At 68.7% G+C, this 21,270-nt stretch overlaps 4 protein-coding genes across 4 annotated transcripts; 2 read left to right on the top strand and 2 right to left on the bottom strand.

Moving 5' to 3' along the window:
* Positions 1-12: 12 nt before the first annotated feature.
* Positions 13-4,677, bottom strand: CHLNCDRAFT_57034 (hypothetical protein; the record flags this gene model as incomplete). The annotated part of the gene is made up of 7 exons (XM_005849964.1): positions 13-486; positions 726-902; positions 1,143-1,305; positions 1,376-1,690; positions 2,340-3,790; positions 4,013-4,180; positions 4,336-4,677. The coding sequence occupies 7 exons, from the start codon at positions 4,675-4,677 to the stop codon at positions 130-132; spliced, it is 2,973 nt and encodes a 990-aa protein (XP_005850026.1). The 3' UTR covers positions 13-129.
* A 510-nt stretch (positions 4,678-5,187) lies between these two features.
* On the top strand, positions 5,188-6,767 carry CHLNCDRAFT_20388 (hypothetical protein; the record flags this gene model as incomplete). The annotated part of the gene is made up of 5 exons (XM_005850212.1): positions 5,188-5,265; positions 5,519-5,723; positions 5,918-6,049; positions 6,116-6,351; positions 6,492-6,767. Coding segments are annotated over 5 exons (927 nt in total), but the record flags the coding sequence as incomplete, so codon positions are not given.
* A 594-nt stretch (positions 6,768-7,361) lies between these two features.
* Positions 7,362-14,076, bottom strand: CHLNCDRAFT_141995 (hypothetical protein; the record flags this gene model as incomplete). The annotated part of the gene is made up of 21 exons (XM_005849963.1): positions 7,362-7,536; positions 7,744-7,811; positions 7,956-8,053; positions 8,161-8,226; positions 8,425-8,488; positions 8,722-8,841; positions 9,061-9,252; positions 9,500-9,673; positions 9,858-9,915; positions 10,053-10,102; positions 10,264-10,321; positions 10,529-10,782; positions 11,053-11,169; positions 11,306-11,361; positions 11,521-11,587; positions 11,743-11,862; positions 12,589-12,713; positions 12,970-13,059; positions 13,338-13,509; positions 13,685-13,848; positions 14,034-14,076. The coding sequence occupies 21 exons, from the start codon at positions 14,074-14,076 to the stop codon at positions 7,362-7,364; spliced, it is 2,331 nt and encodes a 776-aa protein (XP_005850025.1).
* A 1,230-nt stretch (positions 14,077-15,306) lies between these two features.
* On the top strand, positions 15,307-21,217 carry CHLNCDRAFT_57033 (hypothetical protein; the record flags this gene model as incomplete). The annotated part of the gene is made up of 15 exons (XM_005850211.1): positions 15,307-15,573; positions 15,677-15,800; positions 15,943-16,256; positions 16,492-16,760; positions 16,922-16,965; positions 17,118-17,316; positions 17,489-17,570; positions 17,602-18,674; positions 18,911-19,110; positions 19,266-19,391; positions 19,607-19,635; positions 19,834-19,946; positions 20,239-20,327; positions 20,553-20,611; positions 20,796-21,217. 15 exons carry the CDS (start codon positions 15,307-15,309, stop codon positions 20,934-20,936), a joined length of 3,129 nt encoding a protein of 1,042 aa, XP_005850273.1. The 3' UTR covers positions 20,937-21,217.
* Positions 21,218-21,270: the final 53 nt, after the last annotated feature.

Raw genomic sequence — 21,270 nt, 5'->3', positions numbered from 1 at the left:
ATTGACGCCTGCTGGGTGTGAGATGTCATGCTGCACAAGTGATCTGGAATCACGAGTAATGAAGTTTGCATCAAGAGATGGCACAACTCGTAGGCAGTACCGTGCAAACCCACCGACCGCTTGGTTTTGCTATGCTGGCGTGCCGGGGAGGCAGATAGACACCGACATGGCATCCCGCTGCGGCTGCCAGTCTGGCTTCCACCGCTGCTCCATCTCAAACATGGTGGCCAGCAGCTCGGTGCGGTACGTGCAATACCGCTCCGTACCATCTGCACCGTCTGTACCGATGCCGCCGCCACTGCCACCACCGCTGCTGCTGCTGACCGCTTCTGGTGTCAGTGCGCTAAGGCCAAGCAGCCCGGTGCCGGCGCCCACATGCTCCAGATAGTCTGGCGTGCCCGGCACCATCACGTTGTCTGCCACCACCATGGTACCGGGCCCCACCAGCCCCAGCTCCTCCATGCACACCAGGTCGGGAAGGTAGCACTGCGGCAGAGGCGGGGACATGGAGGAGGGGCGGGTCGAGGGGCGGAGATGCGTGGCGGCCGAGCTTGGGACAGCAGGCAGGGCAGCAGTTCATGCACTGGCTGGGCCACAGCTGCTGTCGCTGCCCGCCACGACACAGATGCACTGACGCGCATCTTCTTCCTCTTGCATCCCCGCCTGCCCATCCCATACACAAACACAACACACGCCCGCCCAGTGCACCCGCCCAGCGCACCCACCGGCTTGCAGTGGTCCAGGAACACCAGCCCAGCAGCCTGCCCCACGTGCAGCCCCGCCAGCTCCCGCAGCCGCGGCAGCACGTCGCCAGACAGCCCGCTGACCACCTGCACCCGAGCCTCGGGGCCCTCGCCCACCGGCAGGCCCGCCAGGCGCAGCACTTCGCGGGCGACGGCGGCCTGCGCAGGGCAGCGGCGCGGGCGGAGCCGGCGGCGGGCAGGGCTGGGAGGTGGCGGCGAGCCTTCCCTGGGCGCGGCAAACGCTGCGCTGCGCGTTTCCCACTGGCACACTGCGCAGACCGAGCCAGGCAGGGCAGCTGCAGTCCAGCTACCTGGCTAGCACAAGCCAGCCACAGCGGCACAAGCAGGCGCAGCGAGCAGCGAGCCAGGCAGCCCTTTTCCCTGCCCACCCAGCCGCACCTGCTCCTCGCGGGCCTCGATGCTGACCAGGCGCCCGCCTGGCGGCAGCTGGCGCGCGATGCGAGCGCACCCGTACCCCATGAACGTCCCCAGCTCCAGCGCCAGCGCCGGCCGCTGCCGCGCCACCAGGCGCTCCAGGATGGCACCCTTCTCGGGGCCGCACCTGTCGGGCAGTCGGCGCAGGGGCGAGGCGTGTGTGCACCTGGCACGGGCCGGGCAATAAAAAGGCGCACCATCTGCTGCCGCATCCTGCATCTGCTACAGAATCCACATCTGGGACACCGGCCTCACTTTGAGAGGCAGCGAATACCGACCTATACATTGGGTAGTAGCCGGCAAAACGGTCGATGCCCGCCAGCACAGAGTCGACATCCCCAGCGGCGGCAGTAGCCCGCAGATATGGCAGGATGTCGCCAGGCTGCACATAGGGCCAGCGTGCGTAGAAGCTGCCTGCGTCCGGGGCGCTGCCAGCATCCGCCCGCGCTGGGGGACTTGCGGCCGGCCACGCTGCTGCTGCCGCCAAGAGCGCCGCCGCCGCCAGGCGGCGACTGCAGGCGGCGGCGGTGTGGGGTGCAGCGCATCGGGAGGCGCTGGGTCCGCCGTCTGACATGCCACATTGCGCGGCCACTGGTCTATGCGTGCGCCTGCGCGGGGCGGGACTGGTGCACGCTACCCATGGCGACCGCCGTGGGTAGGCGACCGCCATGGGTAGGCGCACGTCGTGAACAAAGAAGGAGAAGAAGTATGACACGCTCAACACCTGATGGCATCCCTGTGGGTTTCCTGCCGCACTGGCTGAGCTGGCGGGCGGGGACCAGGCACCTATGATGCATCATTGAGCATGCAGAACAGCTCACACTCAAATAACCAGTTACAATTGCAGGAATAGCAAGGGATCAGCAAGGGGAGGTCGAGTTGCTGCCTGCGGCCTTGAACCGCACGAGCGCCCGCATGGCGGCGCCAGCCGTCCGCCAGCGCTGGCGAGCCACAGACAGGGGGCTGCTGCCGCTGCCAGCTGCAGGCTGCAGCTCTTCAGGAGCACCAGCTGAAGCCGCTGCTTCCAGGGTCGTCGTCGGCTCTGCAGTCGCATCCGCACTGCCTGCTGCTTCATCTGCGGTGCCAGGTGCTAGCGAGTCCCCCACTGGCGGAGCTCCGTTTGCATCAGCCGCCGATGGCGCTGCGCTCGGCGCGCTGGACCTGGGCAGGCGGTTGTTGCGCTCGCAAGCTGCCTGCTGAGCGGGCGCCAGCTCGGCAAAGCAGGCATGGCAGATGCACTGGCTCTCCAGCCCGCAGCCGCCGCGTGGCCCGTGGGGACTGATGCGGGTGTGCTGCAGGCAGTACATGTACTGGCACAGGCAGCAGTAGTGGCTCTGCACCCAGGAAAAGTGGCGGCAAGCAGCAGTAGTTTCAGAAGGATGAGAACCCAAGAGCAGGCCTGTCAGCCATGGATGGCACGCCGCAGCTGTGGCAGCGGATGGCAGGCAGCCGGCACGGGAAGGTAATCCACCCATCACGCAGCCCCCACTCGCCTCCAGCTTGCGACGCATGTCCCTCAAGCGGTCAAACCGGCGGTGGCAGCCGGGGTGGGCGCAGCGGGTGCCGCGCTGTATTGCGAGCTGCAGCTGCTCGGCAGCTGCGTCGTCCATCTCGCCCGCCTCTGCCGCCGCATCCCAGCCCGCGGCCTCCACCCCCATACTGCCCAGCTGCCCGCCCTGCTCGCCCAGCAGCTGTGTGCTGCTGTAGCTGCGCAGCATGGAGCCGCCGCTGGCCACCCCCACCCGCTGCTGCTGCTCGTCTGCTGCCGCCGCCCCGCTGCCAAGGGCGGCCAGCAGCGCCTGGCTACTCCTCGCTCGCGGCATGCCGGCCCATGCTGCATCGCGGCCCCCTTCCTGCTGCTGCTCCTGCTGCTGCTCAGCTCCATCTGCTGCTCCTGCTGCTGCGCCGGCCGCCGGCCGCCTGACGCGCGCTGTCAGGCTGCGCCACAGCGCCAGCAGCAGGCCGCCTGCCTTCAGCTGGCTGGCCTTGAGGAGGATGGTGAGGGCCACCACCGCCGCGCTGCTGGCCGCTGACCAGGACCACACACCCGCGCCTGCTGCGCCGCCCGGCGCCGCCCCGCCCGTGCGCCCCGCCGACAGGCTGCCCGTTGCCGCCACCGCAGCCAGCAGCGCCTGAACCTCGGCCGGCGGCAGCGGCGCGGACGGCGGCGGCCGCTGGTGCACGGCCCGCACCTCGCAGGCAGCGCCGCTGACGGCATACTCGCTGCGCCCAAAGGCGCTCCAGGCCGCAAGACGGTACCGGTAGCTTCCCCTGGCCGGCGGCAGGTCCACCCAGCTGCTGTCTTCGTCATCCGGTTCCCCAGCCGCCTCCCACCGCTCCACGCCGACGCACACGCCACCTTGGCGGGGCCCGCTGCCGGCGCCGTCGCCCAGGCCGGCCGCGCATGCCGCCGCAGCGCCGGCGCTGCCCGCAGCTGCCACCACGCGCTGCCGCTGCAGCGCGTACTTGTGGAGGGCGGGGTGGCCCGGCACCCGCGGCGCCCGCCAGCTCAGCCGCACCGCGCTCCTGTTGGCGGCGGCGCACTCCAGCTGGCGCGGCGCGCCGGGCAGCTCCCCGAGGCCCAGAATGAGGCGCTTGAGGCCGCGCAGGATCTGCGGGACGCAGCCAGGAGCGGCAGCGGGGGGCCAGAGAGGAGGTCAGGCGCCCGCACCGCACGCGCACGGGCATGCCACCGCTGCCGCTCTCCTCGGGCGCCGCACACCCTGCTGTCCCTTCCCGCCCGACTTGGCACCCAAACACACACTTCGAAACATAACCAAGCACCCAAACACACACCACCACCACCACCACCACCCCAACACGAGCATGCGCACCTGCAGCTGGTGCAGCTTGCTGACCACCCCTAGCTCTGCCTGCAGGCTGGCGCCGCCGTCGCTGACCAGGAAGGGGAAGTCGAGCGCGGTGATAGCGGCCTGGCGGAAGGCGGCGGCGTACTGCGGCAGGTTGAGGCCGTGGCTCACCCAGTCCTCGACGCGGTGGTCCTGCGGACGGGCAGGGCGTGGTTGGTTGCCAGATGGCAGCAAGGCGGAGGCGGCGGCGCGGGCTCGGGTGCCGCGTGGGCGGCCGGCCGGACAACACAGCACGCCCCAAGCAGCGTGCAGGGGCAACGAATGCATCGTAACGGCAGCCCCTACACACGAATGCAGCAGGTGCATGCCTGCAGGAGCGCGGTCAGGTGCGCTGCCAGCTCCGCCTTTGAGACGGTGGCGCCGGCGTCGGGGCCGTCCAGCGCCTGGGCGGCGTTGGAAGCGTCGCGGGCGCTCCACCCCTCTTGCAGCAGGTCCAAGCTGGCCGCAGCATACTGCTCCGTCTCTGCCGCGTCCAGCTGGCCGTCGTGGTTCACGTCGATGCTCGAAAACAGCGTCTCCAGCGCCCTCGCCTTCTCAGCCTCGGTGTGGGTGGTCTTCGCGTACAGGGGGAGAACGCAGCCCAGCAGGCAGGCGGCCAGAACGGCTCTTGCAGCTGGCAGGCTGGCCATGGCGGGCTTGCAATTCAGTGTTGCATTGCCAAATATCAAGGATGTGTTTCAATTGCACAGGCAGCGAGCCAAAGAGCCAGCACATGCGAAGGGGCGAACGCCAGCTCAGGGCAAAAATGCAGCCCTGGGCATTTCAACCGCTGCGGCTGTTGGATCGAATAACCACTATTCACTGCTGCTTGAGAGTGCCTGCAAGGGCCTGGAGTGCCCAGGGCGAGATGGACGTGACGGTGGTGGACATTGGCAGCCGCTTCATTAGAGCTGGCAAGGCCGATCCGTTTCCCAATGATCAAGAACCTTGGGTGGTGAGCCCAGGCAACGCCTGCGGCGCGTGATGGTGATCACCCTGGTGCTATTCTCCCAGATCACCCTGCACCCCACTGGACTCCGCAGATCACCCCCGCGGAGGCCGTGGTGCGCGATCCCAACGGCCCGCCCGCCACACCCGCCGGCACAGACGGCAGCGGTGGCGGCGGCGGCGGCGGCGCGGCGGGAGCGGCGGGGCGGGTTGTCAGCCCCCTAGAGAAGGGCACCATCAGCGACTGGGATGTGCTGGAGGCCTGCCTGGACCATGTGCTGTACGAGCGGGTGGGTGCTGACTGCTGCCAGGGCTGGGCAGCGTCGACGCAGCACGAGAATGCAGCATAGATCGACGTACCGCCGAGCAAAATATCGGCGAATAGTCCACGGAGAATGCAGCATGATAGAGGCGTGCATTGCGGAAGCCCTGCATGCAGCTAAACCCCTCTGGGCGGCGCCTGTGCTGCTGCTGATGCGCTTGGCCCTCTCCAACTGCCCTTGCCCCGCCCACCGTCCCTCACTGCCCTGCCACGCGCCACAGATCGGGTGGCGGCGCGGCCACGAGGGCGGCATGCTGCTGGCGGAACCCAACTTTGCCAGCCGCGATGAGCGGGAGCGGCTGTGCCAGCTGATGTTCGAGGTGTTCAACCTGGCGGGGTACTATGCGGCAGACCAGGCGGTATTGTCGTTGTACGCCCTGGGGCGAGTCAGCGGCACCGTCATCGACGTCGGCTACGGAAAGACAGGTGGGGCGGGCTGGGAGTGGGTGCAGGCGGGGCTTTATTGGCGGGAAGGTGGCGGTAGGAGCGGCATAGCATCGCTGCTGGCTGGTCTGCTGGTGCATGGGTGACTGATTTCGTGGACCTCGTTGCCAGTTGCCTGGCCGCTCGCTGCACTCTCCCCACCAGCTGCCTTGCTGCTGCTGCCCCGCTGGGTGCAGATGTTGTGCCAGTCCTGGAGGGCTCGGCGCAGCTGTCCACCGCGCAGCGCCTGCCTTACGGCTGCCAGCAGCTGGCGCAGCACCTGGGCACGCAGCTGGCGGCCCGCGGCATCAACCTCGGCGGCACCAGCAGTAGCGGCGGCAGCGGAGGAGGAGGAGGAGGAGGCAGCACGGCAGCAGGAGCAGCGCCCGCGCTAGAAGACCTCGCCCGCAGCATAGTGCGGGTGGCGGGCAGCGCAGAGGAGGCGGCGTCAGCCGCGGCAGAGCCCACCACGCACACGCTGCCCGATGGCCAGACCATCACCGTGCAGCGGGAGGGGCTGCAGCTGGGGGAGGCGCTCATGGATGGCTCGCGGCTGGGGCTGGATGTGGAGCGGCTGTCAGAGGCGGTGCACACGGCCGCCACGGCGCAGGGAGACAAGGACACGCGCAAGGTGTGTGTCCCTGGCATGCTCCTGCTCTTCCTGCTGCTTGGGCTGTTGCATTGAACTGGGATGTTGCATTGGCCTTCGGCCTCTCCCAGCTGCCTCACCTTGCCGCCTGCCTGCCCACCCACCCGGTGCCTGCCCCTCAGGCCTGGCTGGAAGGCATGATGCTGTGCGGCGGCGGCAGCGGCGCGCCGGGCCTGGGAGCACGCCTGCTGCGCGAGGTGCGGGCGCTGTCCACGCAGCAGGTGTCCCCCATGCTGTGCGGCGTGCCAGACTATCTGCCCGAGGGCACGCGGCGGCACGCGGCGTGGATGGGCGGCGCGGTGCTGGCACGCGTCACCTTCTCCCAGGCGGGCGGCTTCCTGACCAAGGCAGACTACGAGGAGGCGGGGCCTGCGGCGGTGCTCAGAAAGTGCATCTGAGGCCATGCGCCCTGCTTGGGGTGGCTGGATGGAGCCTGGGAGGCGGCGGCAGGCTTCACCCATTCATGGGCTCGCGGACGTCAGCAGGTTCCTCAGAGACCAGGCTCCTGCCGGGCACCTGCGTCCGCTTGACACTAGACCACACTGTTTACACATTCTTGGCCATGCAAACGCTACCATGGCATCAGACAATCGACTGGACAACAGCAGGCAGTCGAGATCAATCGGCGGTGCCGTCCAGGGAGCTCGCTACGGGGGGAGGCTCAGGAGAGGGCAGGGGTATGGGATAAAAGCAGGCAGTATCAGGGGGAGGCTGTGCCGAGAGGGCACTATCAAAGATTGGCGAGGGATGGGCATTAGGGACAGAGGCAGGCGGTATCAGGGCGAGCATGTGCTCAAGGAGACGCTACAGAGAAAGTCGCCACACCGGCCCTCTTCTGAGGGCAGGCGGCGCCAGGGGTGTGGCACGGCTTGTGCCATGCACGGCTGTGTCGGTGGCCCAGCAGGGACGGGAAACGCCGCTCTGGCCTCGGCGCCCAACTCGCCGCGAGCGGCGAGCTGGACGCCGCTGAAGCGCTGCTGCTTGCCGGCGCCTCAGGGCGCGCAGCAGGGCGCGGCGCATGAGGCGCTGCGCTGGGCGGCGCCCGAGTGGGGCTTGTAGGGCGTGGTGGGGCGCCTGGGGCGCAGCCTGTCCGCGGCTGCCAGCTCAGCGCGGACCAGGTGGGCCGCCGCCACCATGTTGCGCAGGGAGGGCAGCACCTCCTCCCACCTGCGCCAAGGGTGGCAGCAGCAGCAGGCGGGCTCAGTGGGCGGCGCCGTCGGGCAGAGGCCCCAGCACGCGGCAACGCAAGCACCGACCCAGCAAGCAGCAGCAGCAGCAGCGGTGGCGGCAGCAGCAGCAGCAGGCAGCAACGGCAGCACTGGACGGTGGCGCAGCTGCAGGATGCTGCTGCAGGCTTGCGGCTCGGCCGCTCACCGGCGCGTCTTCAGGCCGCAGTCGGGGTTGACGTGGATGCGGCAGGCATCGCCCTCCAGCAGCCCCACCTGCGCACAGCAGCAGCGGCGCAGCAGGCGCACAGGACAGGGCAAGGGGTTCAGAGATCGGTGTGAGGGGCCTCCAGAGTAGGAGGGTCGAGAGGGGAGGGGCAGAGGGGCCCTGCCTGGACCTGCACAGCCTCGGCGGCGCACCTCCAGGAAGGAGCGGATGCGGTCGGCCAGCCAGCCCACAGTGGGCACCACAGGGGAGTGCACATCGTACACGCCGGGGCCCACGTCGCGAGGGTAGCCTGCAGGGAGGTGGCGGTGTGCGTGTGTGGTGTGTGGTCTTGAGTGTATGTGTGTGTGTGTGGTGCGGGGGCGCGGGGCCCAGCGGGGCGAGGCGAGGCGGACCCACCGGTGCCGGCCAGGGCGGCAATCATCTCGTTGCCGGAGCGGCTGTTCTCAATGGTCAGCACATCGGCTGCAGGGCAGGGAATGGGGAGAGAGGTGGCAGAGTAGCCGCATTTGGATGACAGTCGCACCATGCGCGATCCATGCGACGGCAGCAGCTCATCACCCCACAGCAGCGTGCAGCCGCCCCCGCCGCCGAAAACGGTGACAGCCAGTGACGCAATACAGTCAGCGGTACAGTGAGCAGTACATCAGCGGTACGACTCACCGTCCATGGCCTCGATGGCGGGCATGATGTCGGCAAAGTCGGAGTAGCAGAGGTGGGTGACCACCTGGGGGAGGGCACCAGGCACAGCAGGCACAGCAGGCTCAGCAGGGCTCAAGAATCAATCAAAAGTGACCGTAGGCGCTGAACAACCAACCTCGAGAGGGCAGCAGGCGTGATGAGGCTCAGCAAGGCACAGCGCACACAGCTGATAGGCACGGCACGGCTCGGCGCTTGCGGGAGGGACCCGCTGAAGTGCGCTGGCTGCACTCAGCCGCAAAGGCACGCCCAGGCACGCACCTGCACCTCGGGCATGGCGCAGGCGGTGGCCAGGCGGAAGGCGCCCACCGCCCAGCGCAGGTACTCGTCGCGGCGGCCCGCCTTGAGAGGCAGGCCCTCGCGCAGCGCAGGCTCATCCACCTGCACGATCCAGGGGCAGAGAAGGAGGAAGCAGGGCGCGGTTCGGCAGTGCCAAGCTGCTGCCGCTGCTGCTGCTGCTGCTGTGGCGCGCTGCTGTTCTCAGGCTTTGCGTGCGCCAGGCCCTTTGCCGGCCCTGCAGCTGCACCGGCGAACGACCTGGGGTGACACAGACACAGCTAGAAAAAAGGGAGGGCGTGCGCCCGCGCTTGCCTGCAGCACGCGGCACCCCGCCGCCTGCAGGTCTGCCACCTCGTCGCGCAGCGCCAGCGCCAGCTGCTCCGCCTGCTGGCGCCGGGTGGCGTCGCGGCGCGGGAAGCTCCACTGCAGGATGGTCACGGGGCCCGTCAGCATGCCCTTCACAGGCTTGCTGGTCAGGCCCTGCGCCAGCTCGTACTCATGCACAGTCATGGGCTGCGAGGCGCAGGCAGGGCGGAGGGCAAGGGCGAGAGTTTAGGGCTGGCAGGGGAGAGGCAGTGCCAGGTTGCGCAGGCATGGGCAGGCAGAGACAAACAGCCGGATGGTACACCCCCAGGTGCAGCTCCCCCACACTGAGGCATCCTGGTCAAGCCAGGAGATGCAATTGCCGGCGCTCCGCATGCCAGGTCAGCGTGCCACCTCAGCCCCCTACAGCGCCACCTCAGCTCGCCTCCCCACCCACCCCGGAACGCGAGATGTCGCCCGTGACGATGGGTGGCCGCACGTAGCGCGAGCCGTAGCTCTGCACCCAGCCCTGCTCGGTGAAGTGGTAGCCGCCCAGCTTGAGGCCAAAGTACTCTACCATGTCGCTGCGCTCGGGCTCGCCGTGCACCAGGACATCCAGGCCCAGCGCCTCCTGCAGGGCGGTACAGGGCGGTACATGGCGGTAGAGGGCAGTCGTCGGCGGTGCAGGGGCGGCAGAGCCAGGCGGCCGCGTGGCTGGGCAGGGGCGTGGGGCCAAGCAGCGCGGCCGCAGGGGAGGTGGCAGCTGCCATTGAGCGCCGTTCAGCCACAGGCGGGGTGAGCACACCGGTGCGCACCTGCACGCCGATGCAGAGGCCAATCTCGCCCGCCATCTTCTCGCGGTACTGCTCCTGGCTGCAGGGCAGTACATACGGGCGGTACCATGGTATGATGGTACAATGTCCGGAGCAGCACAAATCAGCTGGGTGTGCCGTGCCTGCCAGCAGCCTCGAACTGCAATCGGGGGTGGGACGGCTGGGCGCTGGCCGCACCTGAGGCGCCCCTTTTTGAACGCCAGGCGGGAGCGGCGGATGGCGGGAGTCTGCAGGGGAAGGGCAGGACCAGCCACTCACGCTCTGGATATGTAAAGCGCACAGAGCAGCGCAGAGGAAAACAGACGGCAGCAGATGCCAGCGAGCAGGCAGCAGGCCGCGGTAAGAGCGCTGGCGGGCTACAGCAGTAAAAGCAGTACGCCCGCCGCACCTGAGGGAAGCTGCCGATGGTGGTGGTGGGGAAGGGCGGGTACTGCACCTGCTTGGGCCTGCGGCAGGGCACAGGAGGGAGGGAGGGCAGCATGCGGGACGGCAGGTCAGCCGCAGTGTGCCTGGGCAGGCGGGCGCGGCTCGACCCATCCAGCCGTCAAGGGCGGCAGCGCGGCGGCCGCCGCCGCTCCAGCCTCCCTCCCTGCCCGCGCCTGCCGCCGCCTGCCGGCCTCAGCCGCGCCCCGGCAGTAGTCCCACCCGCTCACCTGCGCTCGGCGTAGGGCTCGGGGCGGCGGAACATGTCGGCAGGCAGCTCCCGAGGCGCGCCCCCGGGGGCGCCGGTGAAGGCGGCCAGGTCCAGGGCGGGGATGGCGCCCGGGGCGGCGCCCAGCACGGCCGCGGCCGTGCCCACCACCTCCCCCAGCTTCTGCACCGCAAAGGCCAGCGGGCGGGCCAGGCCCGCGGGGGGCACCTCCTCGGCGGCGAGGTCGTACGGCACGTGCTGCAGGGAGGTGGAGGTCTGCGGCAGGGAGGGCAGGCGCACGCAAGGAATGGGTGGGATGCGGTGTGTATGTGTGTGTGTGGGGGGGGGAGGGGGAGGGGGGTGTTGGGGGGGGCCNGGGGGGCCNNNGGTGGGGGGGCGGCTCCAGGGAGTGGTAGAGGCAAAGAGAGTTCGGTTTCTGGTGCCCGCCATCCACACACACACACCACCAAACACACGCACCACCACCACCATGCCATCCACACACACTGAACACAAACCGCCGCCGCCACCGCCACGCGCCTGCACCGCAATGCGCTGCTCCTCTCCCAGCAGCGCCCGCAGCGAGGCCACCAGGCGAGCCGCCTGCCCCTGGTCCGCCCAGATGCCTCGCCCGTCAATCACGCCCGCGCCCAGGCGCTTGCTCTGCAGGCAGAGGGGTGGCGGCAGGCAGGGGATGGGCCAGCCGGCCCACCAGCCAGCGGACCAGCACCATGCCCATCCATCCAGGCAGCCCGCCAGCCCACACAGGGGCAACAGGCAGGCGCCACACGCGCCACACCTTTGGGAAGCCGTGCTTGGCGATGTGCTGGGCGGTGCTGGAGCCGTATTCGGCTCCTGCACGCCGCAGATGAAGCAGCTCCTCAGCGGCGGCCAGGCGGCCACGGCAGCACGGCAGCGGCGGGGCAGCATCGCACAGCAGACCAGCAGAGCGTCGGGCTGGAGCGGGGATGCAAAAACTAAATCAGCGCCAGGCTGGCGACCCGCTCCGCTGACCTGGCACCCCCAGGAAGTCCAGGGACAGGGCCGCCACGGGCAGCTCCACCAGCCACTTGTACGTCTCCTCTGCAGGCACGAGGACAAGGCAGCTCTGGCCATCACCCAGCCTTAGCTCCCCGACTCCCTGCTGCGGTCTGCCTCCCAGCTGAAAAAGAAACATCAACGGGTTGGCACCGGCCGGCCTCTGGCATGCCTTGCAGCTGATTCCTTGCCTGGCACGTCATCGTAGGCCACGACAATGTTGATGGGCAGGCCCACGGCGGCCAGCTCGGCATAGCAGGCCGCGCAGTCGGCGGCCAGCCCCTCGGAGCCGCTCATGGTCAGGATGGGCTCATGGATCTGCACCGGCGGCGCAGCTCGAAGGCAGGCAGATGCCGGGCGGGCCGGGGCTTAGGCGAGGGAGGAGGAGCAGGGGTTCCCAGCAGTGCCCGCTCCTCCCCCCGGCGCAGCCAACCGTGCCCCTGCTCCTGCCCGCCTCCTGCCAGTTGCAGCTGGCGCTGCCTGCCGCCACGTGGAGCCTCCATTCTTCCCTAGCTCTCCATCCCTTCCTTCCTCTGTCCCTAATCCATCCCTTCCTCCGTAACAACTACCATATCCCACCCCAGAGGAGCAGGGGCAGCCTGCCCCACCCTGCCCATCCCCGCCCTCCCATGCTCCGCCCCACTCCTCGCCCGACCGCGCAACCCCACAACCCGACCAACCAGACCGCAGCGGCGCAGCAAGCAAGCACTGAGCGAAGGTGCTGTCGGAGTCGAACCGACTTACTCTGGCATAGAGGTGCCAGTGCTTTCCGATCAGCCAAACACCATTTGCCAGGCTAGTGCGCATGCAGTGAGCTGAGGCCGACACAGGGCAAGGCAGGGAAAGCGGCCCAGCCCCGACCTTCCCGCCCCACCCCTGCCCCACACCTCCTCACCCCCTCCCCAGCCCCCGCAACTACAGCCCTTGCAGCGCCCTGCTGACAGCTCGAAACCTAGGCCCCGGTAGAGTCAGAGAGGAGCAGCCCGAATGCCTGAACTCTCAGCCCCGCGCCAGCACCCCTGTGCACCCCCCTGCCTCGCCCACCTGCACCTCGGGCACGCCCAGCTCTGCCAGCTGGCGCAGCAACTGGGCATAGGCCGGGGCCAGGCGGGCCAGCAGGGAGGAGCGGTCAAACGAGCCGCGGGCCAGGCCCAGTAGGGTGCTGGGGCCTGCAGCAGGGGGAGAGGGAGCCGCAGGTTGGGAGCGCGAAAGGTCAGCGGGTTGGCGGGGCACCGCAGGGCGGGAGAAGGCTGGTGCTGGCACGCCGGCGGGACCAGGCGCGGCGGCAAATGGGCGCGCAGCTCTGCATTGTCGCATCCGAAGCAGGTGCCAGAGCCCACCGGGCAAGCAGGTGGGAGGGAGCGGCGCTCCAGGGCAGGGAAGCAGGGCGCCGGGGCAGCAGAGGGCGCTGGGCAGGAGGCGCACCCACAACCATGGGCACGGCGCGCTCGCGGCCCACCGCCTCCTGCCCGCGCTTCACCCTGTCCAGCAGCAGGGACCAGTCGGGGCGGGGCTCTGCAGCAGGGGTGAGCGGGGAAGCGGCAGAGGGGTCAGCTTGCATGGACATGGCGGTCAGCTTGCGGGACGGGAGCAGCCGCTTCGCGATGAAGCCACGACGCGCGCACGGGCCCAGCGCAGGGAGGCAGGGCGGGGCGGGGCTGGCAGGGCGGGGTGGCGCATGCTGTGCCTCGCGCTGCTGTCACACGCTCCCCACAATGCACACACTACACTACACCACACCACACCACCACCACCACCACGTCCAGCAGAATACACACCCAACCAGCACCCACCCGACTGCTCATCCAGCTCCGGCACGATGTGGTGGTAGTTGGAGTCAAAGTGCTTGGACATGTCGCAGGCGGGAGCTCCCTCTGCGCCCCGCGCCATCGCAAAGTAAACGGGCAGGGCTGCGGCGCCGGGGACGGCGGCGGGGGCGCCCGTGGCGGAGCGCTCCTGGAGGGCCTGCGGCGGGGTGGCGCAGGGGGTTGGGAGCGGAGAGGGTGAGCAAAGGAAAGCATTTCTTGCAAAAACAAGGGAGGGTGAGCAACAAAGGTTAAAAAAAAAATGTTTACTCCGTGCAAGATCTTGCCTTGAAGCGGGGCGGGATGAGGCCCAGGGCATAGGTGGCGTCAAGCACGTGGTCATACAGGGTGCTATCCAGGGCGATGAGCTGGATGCCGGCGCGCGCCTGGCAGCGCCACGCGTCGGCCTCCACGCCCGCAGCGGCCTGCAGCAGGGCCTGGGCGTCGTTGGAGCCAGCCCAGTAGGCTTCCAGCGCCTTCTTCATCTCCCGGTTGGACCCTAAACAATCGGGGAGGGTGCAGCGGTGGCGGTGGCGGCGGCGGCAATCAATCGGTAGGTCCCGCTGCCCGCGGCGACATCAGAAGGCAGCACAGGCCAGTGCCAAGCCAGCCGGCAATGCAGGAGGCCGTGGGTTTGCAGCTGCAAACGTTGATCATGCCGAGTCCCACCCATGCCGCGCTCACCAATGCGCGGGAAGCCGATGGTGCAGGTGCTGATGGTCGCCATTGTGCTGATGATGCCAAGTAGGGGCGTGCGGCGGCGACGGAGCGAGCGACAGTAGGTGCTGACAATGGGCGGCGATTTTATCTGCTCGACGGAGCATTCTTTGACCCGGGGCGATGATTTGAATGTGTGGCCAGCTTTTGGCGCATTTCGCGCGAGGGGAGCCGGTACTTCGTACCATCTTGGCGCGGTGCGCAATTTTCATTGTGATGAATGGGGATCTATTTGCCACATGCAAGTGTGACGGCGGCAGCAGGGGCAGTGCCAGCGGCAGCGGTGACCAGGGCTGTGAAGCACCAGCTCCGCCAGCTCCAGCGTCCTCAGCAGCCAGCCTCCGGGACGCCCCATGCTGTTGCTCCCTGAACCATTCAATGCATGGCACATTCAGAACCCGAGGGTGCAGCATAATACCCGCTGCATCCCATCGGACACGGCCAAGCCTCAATTTCCACACGTGGATAACACCTCGCCACCGCTTGCCGCCCGCGTCGAAGATGAAGATTCATTGTCCCTGGTGGCCATCCACACCCATCTACAATGTACAATGCCTGAGAACCAAGGCATACACCACAGAAATGTGCGGAAGGCACACCAGGCAGAACCGTGCTGGTGTCAGTAGTCCAGGGGGAAACAACAAGCCGCCAGCTGCGACTCGGATGGGCTTGCCGGTGCAGGGTACCAGGTGCCCTCTCTGCAAGGTTTAGCTGCCTGTACAGCTGCCAAATGTGCTGCTGGAGGGCCATCTCAGTGCTGCTCAAGACCAGCAGTGAATTCCAGCGCATTGGCCGCTCAGCCACCTGGCCACCGCTCACTGCCATGTGGGCACGCACGGGAGGCCAGGCAGGCTTCTGGCAGCTCGTCTACCGATTCCGGTTGGTTCAACAGGGGTGGCAGGTCACCTGCTTCCCTGTCGCCGTGTCCCACTCGGGCCTGGTCACTTCCACAGCGCGCGCTGCTCTCGAGCGGTGCGGCGTTGCGCCCCGCCTGGCGGCGACGGCGGTTCGCCGCCTTGTTCGCAGTGCCCTGGCTTACAACGTGCAGATTCGCACATCACGACGATCACTGTATGCACAGACGCCGCCGGCAGCTCAGAACCCTCCAGATCCAGCCTGACAGCCTCCTGTGGGGAGGGAGTGGCGGCAGGCTTCCTCTGGAAAGTCGCTGCCACCGTTTCTCCCCCTGAGTCACCGTGTTTGGTCACATCTTCTTCTTCTTCGTTCCGATGTGTACTACATGAGGCTGCTGTTGGGGTTGCTGCTGCTGTTGGCAGCGGGCGCCGCGGCCCACCACGACGGCCTTTTCCCCAGCGAGGGGTACATTGGTGCAGAGGATGTGCCTGGATTCTTCGCTGTCTTCGCCCCCGAAGTCACGTTCGGCGGGACGGTGCTGTTCTCCACAATTGCCCACACCGAAGGCTTCTCCGCCTCTGAAGCTGGGGACTGCGCCACGGCGTGCCGCAACACCTCCGGGTGCGGATGGTTCAACTACTGCAACGCACAGGTTCGGCCGGCGGGCAGAAGGCCCGCGGTTGGCTGCGGCGCTGGCTACCGCCCCCCTGGCCGCTGCCGCAGTTGCCGACAACGCGGTTTCTGGCTCCGTGCAGGCTGGCTGCACCTTTGGCAACCGCACAGCGGTCTACAGGGAATGCTTGCTGATGGCCGCCAACTGCACGCTGATACCAAGAGTGATCGAGCGGGGCAAGGAGGCCGGCTTGGCGTCGATTGCAGGTGAGCGCGTGCACGGGGTGCAGGGACTGTTCGCGCCCCCACGCCGCGCTGCCACACAGCCCGGGGCAAGGATGCGACTGACGCTCACATGCACCTGGCGCTCACATGCACCTGGCGCTCACATGCACCTGGCGCCCTGCAGGCTTCCCCATCCGCACCCGCGTGCTGCCCGCGCTCCCCGGCTACGTGGTGCGCCAGGCGCAGGGCGTGGTGGGCGGCGACTTCCCCTGCAACCAGAGCATCGTGCCCGGCATCTGCGCCTTTTCCGCCGCCATCAACGCGGGCGCGGCCTGCAGCAACTCGCTGGCCGACCAGTGCAACAGCGTGATGGTGTATGAGAACGGCACCGACGGCTGCAGCAGCCAGGTGGCGGTGCTCAAGACCGCCAACCTGGCGCCATCCAACTCCTTCATGGCGCCCACCACTTACGTGCTGGAGAAGGTGGATGGCGCGCCGGTGAGCCTCTGTTGGAGGCCACCAAATGTGGCGCGGGAGGCTGGGCTGGGCGAGGAGACGGGGCATGCTGGAGTGGCAGCATTATCAACTTGATCGGTGTTGCCCGCTCGCTTGCGGCGTGGCATGGGTTCGCAGCAGCAGCAGCAGAGGCAGCGATGCGCCTGCATAGCGATGGTCCGCTGATGCCAGGCTGGCCGCCAAGCGTCGCACACATCCTGCTCCCTGCTCGCTGCAGACTGGAAAGTTCCTGCTGAAGGCGGAGTCATCCCTCATCCAGCCCACCGCCGCCGAGCTGGAGGCCGCTGCCGCCGCTGCCAATGGCACCAGCGGTTCCAACAACAGCTGGGTGGGGTGCATCGTGGCCAACGGCAATGCCATCATGGCAGGCGACCTGGTGGGATCCGTGGATGGGGTGCCCACGGCTGAGGGCTGCTGCAGGGAGTGCAGGAAGCGGAGCCCTCGGTGCAACGTGTGGCACTGGTGCAACCAGACAGGAGGCTGCAGGTAGGGCGCGGCGTGCGGCTCCTGTGTCCTTGGATGCCGCCCGTCTCATCTGTAGCGGCCGATGCGCGTCTGGTGCTGGGAGGTTTGCTGCCCCGGCTGGCGCCTGCTCCGATCGTGGGCTCCCCAACCCGCCTGCTCTCCCACCAACATCCACGCCGCAGGTATGAGGACCTCAGCACCTTGATTGATCTGCAAGACAAGCAATGTGAGGGACCGGCGCTGCTGTCTGCTTGCCTGCCGGGATCAGCTCCTGCCCTGCCCTCTGCCCTGCCGGCAGCCCGCCGGTTGGACCCGCCACCCTGCTCGCCCTGGCTGTTGAGGCCCAGCCTGCCTGCTGCTCTCCCGTGTCCGCTGCAGGCGAGCTGCGGTACCAGTTCACCGCAGAGCCCTCCACGGGAGGGCCCCCCTATGTGCTGGTTGAGGGGCCTGAGGCCGCCGGCTTCACCGCGGGCGCTCCCTTGGTGGTGGCTCCGCCCCAAGACCTGGAAGGTTACACCCTGTACAACGGTGCTGGGCTGTTTGGGCAGCCAGGCTACGCGTGCAACGGCTCCTTGGCGTGAGCCCAACCGCCTCGCCCGTGTCCCTTGCTGGCCGCCCATGCCCCCTGCTTCCCTCCCGTGCCGCCTCCATGCCATGCCGGCATGGCTTGATCGTGGACACATGGGCTCTCCCTGCCCTGCCCTTGTTCCGTTCCCACGCCTGGCACCGACGCCCCCGCTGCCGTGCAGGCCGGATCTGGAGGAGTGTGTGCTGGCCATGGCGCCACCTCAGATGGGCAACTTCTGCACCGCCGACCCGGCGTGTGCGGCAGTCATCTACAAACCGGGCGGCCTCCTGGGAGGGAACGTCCCGCTTGGGGGTGTTCCCCCGCACAGAAGGGGCCAACACCAGCTTCATGGTTCCCAACCCCTCTGCCGCGGTGTATGTGAAAGACGCCACGCCCAGCAGCAGCAGCGGCGGCAGCAGCAGCTCGGGCCTGTCTGCCGGCGCCATCGCCGGCATCGCGGTGGGCGGCGCCGTGGTGGCGGTGGTGGCCGGCGCCGGCGCCTGGGTTCTGCTGCGGCGCCGCAGGCAGCGGGGCGGCGGGGCGCGGGCGGTCACGCCGGCGGCAGCCCCTAAGTCCAACGGCGGGCTAGCGCAGCCTGACCAGCAGCCGGCGCAGCACCCTTCCGACGCGGGTGGAAAGATCAGCGGCCTGGGCCTACAGGAGGGCTCCTTCCGCGGCGTGCTAGGCGTGGGGTCGGCGGGCAGCAGCCAGCACCTGCTGCCGCTGCATTCCTTTGGCAGCTCCGGGGCGGCGGGCCCGCCCTCGGGCCTGCCGATTCAGCACCAGGCCCTGCCTGGCGGCCCCGGCGGCGGTACTATCGCTGGCGGTACCACCATCGTGGGCGCCGTGGAGAGGACGGCCACGCGCTTCAACGCCGCCGCCGCCAGGCCACCCCCCGCCAGCCCCTTTGTCGCGCTGCGCCAGTCGCGCATGGCGAGCTGCGCGGCCGCCGCCGCCGCCGGCATCGCGCGGCACAGCGGCGGCGCGTCGCTGCCGTCGGCGGCATTGGGGAGTGGGGCCGAGGGGCGGCCCGCGCGGCCGGTCAGCCAGGCGGAGCTCAGCCCGGAGCAGTCCGGCGCGTCTGGGGAGCTGGCGGAGCTGATGAGGCACCGGGCGGCAGAGGAGGCAGCCGCCTCCGTGCCAGCCTCCAGCGCCAGGCTGGGCGGCGGCCCAGCCTCGGGCTCCACAGCGCCCACCAGCGGCAGCGGCAGCGCCAGCCTGGGCGCCAGCAGCGGCAGCACGCCGTCGCAGTACCTGTCGCTGGCGGCGCTGCCGCCCAGCCTGCAGGCCTGGCTCATCCCGCCGTCCGCGGTGGAGTACCAGCGGAGGGCCAACGGCGAGGTGGTGGAGCTGGGCAAGGGCGCCAGGTGGGACGCCAGCCTGGCACGCCGCGCGCTGTGCTGCGCTGTGACGCCGGGCGGCCGTCGGGAAGGGCAGCCCCATGTGTGCCGCGCCAGCCGAGTCCCTCTCATGCTTCCAGCCTGCTCGCCGCCATGACGGCAGGCTCACTTCCCACCCTTCCCGACACACCCACCCACCCACACCACACACTGATCCATACACGCGCTCGCTCCCTCTGCCCTGCCGCTCCCCCGCCCCGCAGCGGCCGCGTCATCCGCGCCGTGTACAACGGAGAGGTGGTGGCGGCTAAAGAGGTGGAGGTGGGGCGTGCGGTGGAGTCGCAGGAGGCGTTCCTCACAGAGGCGCAGCGCATGCAGGCGCTCAGGCACCCGCAGCTCGTTGCCTTCTACGGCGTGTGCCTGGACGGGCCCATCGGCATCCTGCTGCTGGAGCTGTGCGAAGGTGGGCGGGTGCAGGGGCTGCGGGGGGCGGGGGGCGTCGTGCGGTGCGCGGCCGTGGTGGTGGGCACCTTGTTGTGGTGACAGCGCGGCTGTGGCAGGGGCATGTGGCTGTGCCTCGACCCACCGGCCCCGGCCCCCCCTGTGCCTGCGCCGCAGGCCGCGACCTGGGCAGCGTGCTGCGGCTGCGCGGCGGCGACGGGCAGCGCCTGTTTGGCTGGCGGCGCCACGGCTGCCGGGTGGCCTGGGAGGTTGCCACCGCTCTCAACTATCTGCACAGCAAAGGTGGGCCCATGGGGACAGCGTGGGCGCTGGGCAAGCGCATCGGCGGTGGCCTTAAATGGGCTTGCAGGCCCCAAATGCTCGGCTGGGCACTGCAGGGCGGAGGCCGCTGAGCCAGACGCCGCCGCCTGCTGCTCGTCACACCCATGCACCCGAAAAAACCTCGGTGCTGCCGACTGCTCACTCACGGCTGCTGCCGACTGCCGTGCTGCCTGCAGGCGTGGTGCACATGGATGTGAAGAGCGGGGTGAGTGATGGAGAAGCAGCAGCAGCAGCGGGGAGGGAGGGAGGGAGGCGCCGGCGCCAGCGCCGCACGCCTGCATCGACCGGCGTCGGGGCTGCTGCTGCCAGCTGCCTTGCTGCCCTGCCGTGCGCCTCCCCCTCGTGCTGATGCACCCCGCCTCATGCACACCCCACCTGCACCCTCCCACCCAACCTTGTGCAGAACGTACTGCTGACGTACCGCGGCGCCGCCAAGCTGTCGGATGTGGGCCTGTCCCGGCTGCAGACCAAGACATACCTGAGCGATCTGCCGTCGGTGGTGGGCACCTTCAGCTGGTGAGGGCTGGGCTGGGGTTGGGGTGGGGGGTTGGAGCTGGGCTCCTAACTGCAGATGGGATACTGTGTGTGTGCGGTGGTGATGTATGTGTATGTGTGTAGATGGAGCAGGGCTGGATGACAGATGCCCCGCCTGTACCTCACTCAGGGTGCAGCTCAGCAGCCGGGTTGCACACGGGAGCGAGGACGGCGGCCGGAGCGGGCCAGCACTCGTCCCGCCCCGCCCTGCTCTTTGTCTGCCCTGACCCCAAGCTGAGCCCACGCCGCCGCGCCTGCCGCCGCCGCCGCGCAGGGTGGCTCCCGAGGTGCTCATGGGCGGGCGCTGCACCCAATCTGTGGACATCTATAGCTTCTCGGTGCTGCTGTGGGAGATCATCACAGGTGCGGGCAGGCGCTGCCACACGCCAGCATGGCCCAAACTTGGGTCGCTGCCCAAGGGGCTGCTGAACGCCTGCTGCGCTGCCGGTGGTGGCGATGTGTGTGTGGAGGGGCGGGACAGCTGGTGCTGCCAGGGTGTGTGGTGCTGTGCTGCTGGGGGCCTCGCGCCGTAGTGCCTGCCGGGCCACTCAGCAGCAGCGCTGCCACCTGCCCGTCCACCCCATGCAGGGGGCCAGCCGGTGAGGGGCCACCTGCGGCAGCCGCTGGTCCCGGAGGAGTGCCCACAGGCAAGTCTGGGCTGGGCTGGGCTGGGCTGGGCTGGGCCGGCAGGACTGGGCCGGCAGGACTGGGCTGGACCCGCCACTGGCGGAGCGTCTGGCTGCTGCATGCATGGTCCGCCGCACGCCTTGCGTTCACCCAGCTGTCTTGTGCCCGCCCTCCTTTGGGCTGCTCCCCACCCGCGGCGTGCAGGAGGCTGCAGACCTGATGGCGGAGTGTGGGTCTCTGGATCCCACGGCGCGCCCCACGGCGCAGCAAGTCATGCTGCGCCTGCAGGCCATGATGGAGGGCCGGCACGGCCCCGCGGCGCAGCAGCCGGCCACTGCGGAATGATTGTTGAGAGAACTGAAGAATAAACACACCGACCATCAAGCTGACCAATCAAGTTGACCTATTCATTGAGCGTTTTCATCCAGAGAGCTGCATAGTTTTTCCCGCCCGGCCGGCCACGGATGCGGCACTTCTTGTATCTTCTTGCCGGCTTGGCCACCCTGCCCATCTCTTGTCTGCACCTGTCACCTCACCGTCCCCTGTCAGGTTGTTGCATGTCTGTTCTCCCTCGATCACACATACAGTCTGTATCATCAAAATAACTGCAAGAGCACAGCTGGGAAGGGCGCACCGCTGCGCAGCACCATCGCGGCGCTCGTGCCGCTGCCACCTGCCC

Source organism: Chlorella variabilis (assembly GCF_000147415.1).
Source record: "Chlorella variabilis unplaced genomic scaffold CHLNCscaffold_4, whole genome shotgun sequence".
In the NCBI taxonomy this organism is placed as follows: domain Eukaryota; kingdom Viridiplantae; phylum Chlorophyta; class Trebouxiophyceae; order Chlorellales; family Chlorellaceae; genus Chlorella; species Chlorella variabilis.
This window is presented reverse-complemented; position numbering and strand designations above follow the sequence as displayed.